Source organism: Euphorbia lathyris, chromosome 4, assembly GCF_963576675.1.
Source record: "Euphorbia lathyris chromosome 4, ddEupLath1.1, whole genome shotgun sequence".
NCBI lineage: Eukaryota > Viridiplantae > Streptophyta > Magnoliopsida > Malpighiales > Euphorbiaceae > Euphorbia > Euphorbia lathyris.
In genome coordinates this window covers 85,928,223-85,937,018 of record NC_088913.1, presented here as the reverse complement: position 1 = coordinate 85,937,018, position 8,796 = coordinate 85,928,223, and the positions used below count along the sequence as shown (strand labels likewise).

Sequence of the window (8,796 nt, the reverse complement as noted above, 5' to 3'; positions counted from 1 at the left end):
AGGGCAGCTCAGGCAAAAATTAGGGAGAAAATGAATACGTCAAACTCTGGTTAAAAGCGAGAGCCCCTTTGACACGAGCTCATCAAGACCAAATCCTCATCCTTACAACCCTTGGCTTCAAACTTAACCTCGCCCTCATCCTCGCACTCCTCGGGGACGGCCCGAAACATCATTTCTCGATCTGAAGCTACGAAAATCCTCCAAGCCTATGAAAAGGGAATCCATTCGAGCATCTCATCCACATGTACATAGTTTGCATTCCCACATGTCCATACATCCATATAAAGCAAAGCACATAGGCCACATGTGCGCACATTCAAACACACGCACGGTCACCTGCATACGCACATATAAGTGTTTACATGCATCCATAGATTAGGCTACATCCACCCATCTCTATGCATCGCCACATACCTTTCCTTGACACAAGCTCATCAAAACCAAATTCTCGTCCTTATAACCCTTGGTTTCAAACTTATCCTCACCCTTGTCCTTGCACACCTTGGGGATGGCCCGAAGCATCATTTATCGATCTAAAGCTACCAAAATCCTCCAACCTATGAAAAGGGAATCCATTCGACCATCTCATACACACATGTCCATACATCCGCATAAAGCGAAACGCACAGGCCTCACTTATGCACATTCAAATGCACGCACGGTCACCTTTACACACACACATAGGTGGTTACATGCATCCATAAACTAGGCTACATTCACCCATCCATATGCATCACTACATGCCTGCGGTCGATTTAGAGACCAGGGTTGCTTTTGAGCCATTTTGCCTGCGGTCGATTTAGAGACCAGGGTTGCTTTTGAGCCATTTTACCTGCGGTCGTGGACCAGGGTTGCTTTTGAGCCATTTTACCCGCGGTCATGGACCAGGGTTGCTTTTGAGCCATTTTACCCGCAGTCGTGGACCAGGGTTGCTTTTGTGCCATTTTTACCCGCGGTCGATTTAGAGATCGGGGTTGCTTTTGAGCCATATTACCCACGGTCGTGGACCGGGGTCGCTTTTGAGCCATATTACCCGCGGTCGTGGACCAGGGTCGCTTTTGAGCCATCTGACTCACGGTCGCAGACCGGAGTTGCTTTTGAGCCATCTGACTCGCGGTCGCAGACCGGAGTTGCTTTTGAGCCATATCACCCGCGGTCGTGGACCAGGGTCGCTTTTGAGCCATATTACCCGCGGTCGTGGACCAGGGTTGCTTTTGAGCCATCTTACTCACGGTCGCAGACCAGAGTTGCTTTTGAGCCATCTGACTCACGGTCGCAGACTGGAGTTGCTTTTGAGCCATTTTACCCGCGGTCGTGGACCAGGGTCGCTTTTGAGCCATCTTACTCGCGGTCGCAGACCTGAGTTGCTTTTGAGCCATCCCATTAACGGTCGTAGACCGAAATTTCTTTTGAGCCATTCTTACCCATAACCAACGTACGCTAGATTCCGAGAAAAGAACATTCATCGACGGCCACTCCAAAAGTGACGATGGAAGGAATCAGAGAACGACACCGGAGCGCGCAGCACGAAGGTCAGGTATACTCCTTCCTACTCTTTACGTGTCTTTTACTTTTATATGTTTTACATTGCATGTGTTATGTTAGCAAAAAACGTTTTCAAAACACACACATCACTGTCAAAATAGAAAAGTAGGGGCAACTGTACACACCGAGTCGGAGGACCTGTGACGAAAACCTGAAAACAAGACGGTTGAAGCGATTGATTCCGAAAGCTTCAAAAATAATAAAATAAATAAGTTACAGTCAGTCGCTGTTGTCGATCGGATAGCTCGCGAATGCTTAACGGCACAGTGCGAGTGCTTAGCGGCGGCCGGCGCGCATTCGACGACAGTCGGACGCACGCTCGACGACGCGAAGCACGCGCTCGACGTCTGTCGGACGCACGCACCCAACCATGAATAGTACGCGCTCGGTGTCCGAGTAAGGCATGAGCTTGGCGGCACGGGACGCGCGCTCTTCGGCCACGGGACGTGTGCAACCGGCAGCGCGGAACACGCGTTCGGCGGTCACGACGCGTGAACGCCCGACGACGTGGAACGCGAGTTCGACGGCCGCGGGGCGTGCACGCCCGACGGCGCGAGGCGCGTCCCGGCGACCGTTGAGCGAGTGCCCAATCGCGTTGGGCAGAAGCCCAAAGGTAGGGGGCGCGAGCGCCCAACCGCGTCGGGCGGACGCCCAACGGCAGTTGGGCGCGCGCGCCCAACCGCGCGTTGGGCGCTCGCCCAATGCTGTTGGGCGACCGCCCAACAATCGTTGGGCGATCGCCCAACAATCGTTGGGCCGCCGCCCAACAATGTTGGGCGGTAGCCCAACGTGATGTTGGGCGGCCGCCCAACGGCTTTGGGCGACGCCCAATTTTGCTCGGGCGTCGCCCAAAGTTTTCGGGACCCGTTTCCCTATATAAGGGGCACGGATCCCAATGCAAAAGAGGGGGGGATTTCTTGGAGCCTTTCTCACTCTAAACATTTTTAGAGAGAGAAAGTGAATTTTTTTGAGAAAAATATTTTTTTTCTCAAAAATTCCGAGTTTCCTAAAGTTAAACTTTTACTAAAAAATATAAAAAAGGAAGATCGCGACTCGTGGAATCGATCGGCTTCGACTGTCAGATACCGAATTTAAGGTATTATCCGAGGACTAGACTCTTATTTTATTTTATTTACTCTCTTCTTCTATTTTTTTATGTGATAGTTTCTTTATTTGATTAGTTATTTATTTTATCACGTTTTATTTAATTAGCGTATTTATTTAATTTTTGTTTTGTGTTGAATAAAATTCGGTTTTGTTTTAAAATAGAAAACCTCGTTTTGATATCCCAATACGAACCGTGATCCGATAAAAAGGTAGTTCGGGTATCGAAAACGTTGAAATTATAAGTTTCTAATTTAAAAGCAATTTCCAAATAATGTTTTAAAATAAAAACATCGTTTTAGGAACTTCCGTTATTGACTATGATCCATTTTTGGTAGTTCGGAAATCCAAAACGATGGAATTAGATTTAATTTAAAGCTTTTGAATAAATCTGGAAACAATTAGAGTGCTGCTGTAATTTGCCATTTCTGTCACTAATTGCTGTTTACCTACGGATTTTCCGTCGGTAAATCTGCCAAAACGCAAAAAATGCCATTTCAGTCCCTTTTTCTCAACTTCTAAGCTTTTAATCCTTAATATATATATGTATAGTTATGTAATATATGTGTTTCAAACTATTTTAGATGTTTAGTGTATATAATTATTTAGGATGTTTGTATATCATTCTTTATTTAATTTTTAAAACATAAGTATATGTATATATTTGTTCTTTTATTCATTTGAGTTATATTAGATCCTATTTTGAAGATTATTTACTTGGGTCTTTTGGGAAATAATCAATAGATATTAGTATATGTTATTTTTTGATATTTAAAACTATAATAGTTATGTATATATGTAGTTTTGTGATATTTGGGTTATTTTATTGGTTATTGAATGAAATTGTTTTGGGTAAATGTTAAGTTCTTATTTATGAGATTTATTTACTATTTTCACATCTTTAAAGTATAAATGTATTTTATCTAATATTTTCATATATGTATTATATAGTTTCCTTTTATTAACTTTTATTTTCATATTCTCTTTTTGATTTAAATGTATATATATATGCTAGAATTACTTTCTTTATTCTTTTGGATCATTCACGGGTCCATGTTTCAAATGGGCTTTATTTAATTATGAATCTTGCTTTAAATGGGTTTATTATTGTAATTATAATAGGTAGAGAGAGTCCATTAAATAAGAGGGGAAAATAAATCAAAAGAAAGAGAGTTTTCAATTTGATTATTTAAACTAATGAATTTTTAGAGGTTCCTAATGTAAATAAATGGAGTTGTTTTTTTGTTAATATTTCAAATCGTTTCCAAAACACCACGTTTTAAAACCTTAATCCGTTCCAAAGGCGGACTAAGTGAACATTGTAATTAAAATCGCTTTCTTTGTGAATAATAGAGTTTTTGAATCATTTTCTTAAAGGATTTGTACAAAATAAAATTGACTTGTATGTTTAACCACGTTTTCTTAACTAAAGGATTTTGTCTCAAACGTTTCCAAAGCACTTGAGTCGCTCCAACGGTGACTCGAGTAAACTTCACTAATCGGGGTTTTAAAACGCACCTAAATCGTTCCAACGGTGATTAAGGTGCGAACCATGTAAATAAACTCGTTTTGGGGAAATAAGTTAGTGTAGAATAAACACACGGCATGACATTTAAATAAAGTTGTAAATAAATCACTTCTTTCTTCCCCCTTCTCTGTGTATGTATAATATAAATGGGTGATTCTTTACTAATATGGCTTTCCAATAATATATGCTCAAAACGGTTTCTGAAAAAAGAAAGAAAAGGTTTCAAATGAATTTTAAACTTAAAGAAGTATACGATTAGTCCGTTATCGCCTAACATGCTGAGTAGGAGGCCGGTGGTTCATAACCGGGCGATGTCGGGGTGCCTAGTAGCCTTTCTCCGGAAAGGAGCTAGCCTTCTCGGCTCGTACCTAAGTTTCCCGAACCCACACCGGTCTCCCGCAAGGGATCGGTGTTCATTTTCCCATTCGTGGGTGGCGACTCTTCCATATCTCCGAGCTCCGGTCCTGCCGAGCAGCTTGATTCCACGATTGGTTGCTTTCGGCGCCAATCACCGCTTACGTCGCCATGAGGTTGTCCGCCCGGGAGATTAGGCCGCGGCACCTCGTCTAACACCGGCTTTTATATATGTTTTGGATCTTCTAGTTAAAATCCACAATACTCTTAGGAGTCGAGTTCGTTCTTGTCGTTGAGTTCGTGTGGATGACCTTATGTGTTTATCTAAGTAGACTCATGATCGACCTTTAATCTTGAAAAGCTGAATTTGGATCATGTCAGATTTTAGATGGACCTAATACATGTGAAGTTGGGCATCAAGGCCAAATGCCTCATCAAGGATTGTGGGATTTGGACCTGAGTCAAACCAACTATTAAATATATATGTTTATGTTCAATCCATAAAGAACGGATTTGGGCATGTTGGACATGTCAATAGATAGATTAACAGGTAGTAGTATATCAAAGATAATATACATGATATGATTTTATGTGCTAGAAAAAATCAAAAATTTTATCGAGATTAAACATTTCATATTTATTTTAAAATTGTAAAACTCATACAACTTTTAGTTGAAACTGATAAAATATTTGAGGTTGTGTTTTCAATTATGTATGAAATTATTATTGCTTGCCAATATTAGCCTTTTAATTGTACATTTATGACGTGAAGAAATGATAAAATTATTTTTGACCCGAGAACTAAATTGTTTTTGGAAAAGTGAAAATTAACTTATAATGTATGAAATGGTAACATTTTATTCATTTTTTAATCAAGATTGCTTTTCCTTCTACTTTCCAAATGTGGTAGTTTGAAGTTATTTAACTTATTATTTAATTAAAACATCAAACTTTCTAAATATTAATTATGTTTAAAATATTTATCATGTTACTAACATCGTTAAAAAAAACCTATCAAAACGTTAACAATTAAATGTGGTATGTATAAGTTCATCACAAAAAATGCCTAAAATATTTTCTACGTTATTAAACGGTTACAAACGACATATTAAAAAATAATTAAAACTACTTCAATTTATAAATAATCTTGTTTGGAAAGTCTGATGTGGCAGTCAAACCAGCTCTTTTTAAAAAAATTATCAGGTAAAGGTAAATTTGATCTTACTTAGGAATGGTAAGTATAAAATTTTATCATTGCATAAATTATTTAGCTGTGACATCGGACTTCCAAATATCGATTATGTTTAAAATATAACCAACCCACCACTTTCCACTTGAGGAGTCTCGCAGGTTTTTTACTTTGTTTGGGCCATGGCGGCCATTAAGGGCGTTACCACGATATACGAGAGGAATGAAGAAAAACTCGTTAATTTTTTACTATCACAGTTAAAAAAACTACCAAAACGTCAACAATTAAGTGTGACATGTATAAGTTCATCATGAAAAATTGCCTAAACGATTTACTACATTATTAACACATTTACAAACTACATACAAAAATGCATGAAACTGCTTGAATTTATAAGTAAACTTATTTGAAAAATCTTATATGACAGGTATATAATGGTCAAACTAGTCCCTTCAAAATTTATGTTAAGTATGAGTAAAATTGATCTTGGTTAGAAATAGTATATATAAAATTTTACAGTTTCTTTCAAAAAAAAAAAAAATTTACAGTTCTTATGTTACGTGCAACTCTAGACTTTCTTAAAAATTTGAAAGGGCTAATTTGTTATTTGACCTATTATTTAATTGTGACACCAGACTTTCCAATCACCAATTATGTTCGAAACATTTAATGTGTTACTGACACACGGTTTAAAAAAACTACCAAAACGTCAACAATTAAGTGTAACATGTATAAATTCATCATGAAATGTTGCTTTAATACAGTTACAAACAACATATACATACCAATTTGCACAAAACTGCTTATTTGGAAAGTTTGATGTGACCCGTCAAATAACGGCAAAACCAACCATTTAAAGTTTTCTATTGGATAGGAATAAAATCTTGGTTAGAAATGGAACGTATAAGATTTTATCATTTCTTATGTTCCGAACAACTCTACATTTCCTTAAAAAATTGAAGGGGCTAGTTTGACCGTATTTGACCTATTATTTAATTGTGACACTGAACTTTCCAAGCACCAATTATATTTAAAACATTTAAGAACACGCTTAAAAACAACCTATGAAAACGTTAACAATTAAGTGGCATGTACGGAAAATTGCTTAAAACATTTACTATACAGTATTATTAATATAGTTACAAACAACTTACAGTATATCAAAATGCACAAAACTGCTTTACTTTATAGATAATTTTGTTTGGAAAGTCTGGTGTTGGAGCCAAATAACAGTCAAACCAGTCATTTCAAATTTTCTATTGATATAAATAAAATTGTTCTTGTTTAATAAATGGGTCAAGCTCATAAAGCCCAACGAGCAAGTTCTCCAAGCAGCCACTCCAGTAGACTCACCCGAATCGAGACATATGAATCTGAATCATCTAATACCCCATATAAAGGCCACTAAACCCAATTAACAAGACATGGACTCTCTCTCCAAGTAAATTATTTTCTTTATCTAATCTAGGTGTCAGAGTGTTTCCAATAACCGTTATCCGCACAGATGACATCCGCAATCAAAGACTACCACTAAAAATCCCACATCTCCATTAACATTACATATAAAATTTTACTATTTCATATATCTTATATCTTATGTAACTCTGCTATTCTTAAAATACGGTAAAGTAAATTTCATCTTATTCCATTAAATTATGAGATAATTAAATTAATTAGCTCAGTGGGAAGAAATTAACCAAAGAAATAGTTCTAGAACATATAAATTGAAACAAACGTGTATTTACAGACACAAACCTTAAACTAATCAAAAAACACAACAACAGAATGATAAGAATGAAAGAATTTTAGTAATAATCTAAATCTATCTCCAAAATCTCTGCAATTTATTCCTCAATCACTTGCTACCGGAATTCCAATTCCTACACCGTCATCTCCACCAGAAACTCCAGAACTTCCAGCCACAGTTTCACTTTCCGGTCTAATCTCCTCCAACTGATTCAAAACTTGCTGAACCTCCGATCTCACCGACGGCGAAGGATCAACGCAATGAAGAGCCAATTTCAAAGTATTAAGCAATTCATCCCCAATTTCATTCACATCTTTCATCAATTCCAAATCAAAAACTTCATTAGTCCATTCTTCTTTAACAATCGAAGCAACCCACTGAGGCAAATCAACGCCGTTCATTGCCTCTCCGGGAGATTTTCCGATGAGAAGTTCTAACATGATGACTCCAAGGCTGTAAACGTCGGTTTTCGTGTTGGCTTTTTTCAGCTTTGAAAGCTCCGGCGCTCTGTATCCTAATGCTCCGGCGGTGGCTATTACGTTTGTGTTTGCTACTGTTGTCATTAGGCGGGAGAGTCCGTAGTCGGCGATTTTTGGGGTGGTGTTTTGATCGAGTAAAACGTTGCTTTCATTAAAACGTAGTTGAATTCAAAATCATTACAATGAAACTTTGTTGAACACTTAGACAAATTAATTCTTAGATAAAAGTATTAATTTGGTTAAGGTAGCAATCTAACCCGATCGTAGGAGGATTGTCTGTGGTTCAAAGCCTTTTAATTGAAAGTATTTACGTTATTTCATTTTTATAATTTATGCAAAGTTTAAAGTTGTTTTCTTTGCTTAATGCAAACGAAAAACATTTATTCTCTTTTTCTAAACACTAAGCGTTTCTGTCGTCTAAATTCATACTCAAAACAGAATTGATTTCTAACATTCTACATACTCTAATCTAATTCTTATGCTATCAGTTTCAAAACCAAATCCAATTAAACGATTTTCCATATTATAAACCTCAAACGTAAATCAAACTGGATTAAAATAAGTTTTCGTTAAAAAAACGTTCCCTGTGGGATCGATATCTTTTTATTACTACAAGCGAAACCGTGCACTTGCGAAAATCGCTCAACACGCATCAAGATCACTGATGTTGATGTTGATGTCAACACGACGGTTGAAGCAATCATAAAAAATACTAGATGCAAACGACTACAAGAAAAGCTAGTCATGCATAAGCCGTGGAGCCTTGTAAAGTTGATGGAAAGATGCAAAAGGTTCATGGAGATATATGACATGAACAGAACTGCAGATTCGCCAGAACGAAAGGAGCGAG

At 37.7% G+C, this 8,796-nt stretch overlaps 1 protein-coding gene across 1 annotated transcript; it reads right to left on the bottom strand.

Moving 5' to 3' along the window:
* Positions 1-7,571: 7,571 nt before the first annotated feature.
* On the bottom strand, positions 7,572-8,468 carry LOC136227278 (probable leucine-rich repeat receptor-like protein kinase IMK3). Its single transcript, XM_066015931.1, has 2 exons — positions 8,410-8,468; positions 7,572-8,091 (listed from the first exon to the last, which is right to left on the bottom strand). The coding sequence occupies exons 1-2, from the start codon at positions 8,466-8,468 to the stop codon at positions 7,572-7,574; spliced, it is 579 nt and encodes a 192-aa protein (XP_065872003.1).
* Positions 8,469-8,796: the final 328 nt, after the last annotated feature.

Excerpts from the sequence above, each read along its gene's own strand:
- LOC136227278 (XM_066015931.1), bottom strand. The coding sequence starts at position 8,468 with ATGGAAAATCGTTTAATTGGATTTGGTTTTGAAACTGATAGCATAAGA. Across the intron at positions 8,092-8,409 it reads AGCATAAGAATTAGATTAGA|CAACGTTTTACTCGATCAAA; the intron begins GTATGTAGAATG and ends TTTTAATGAAAG.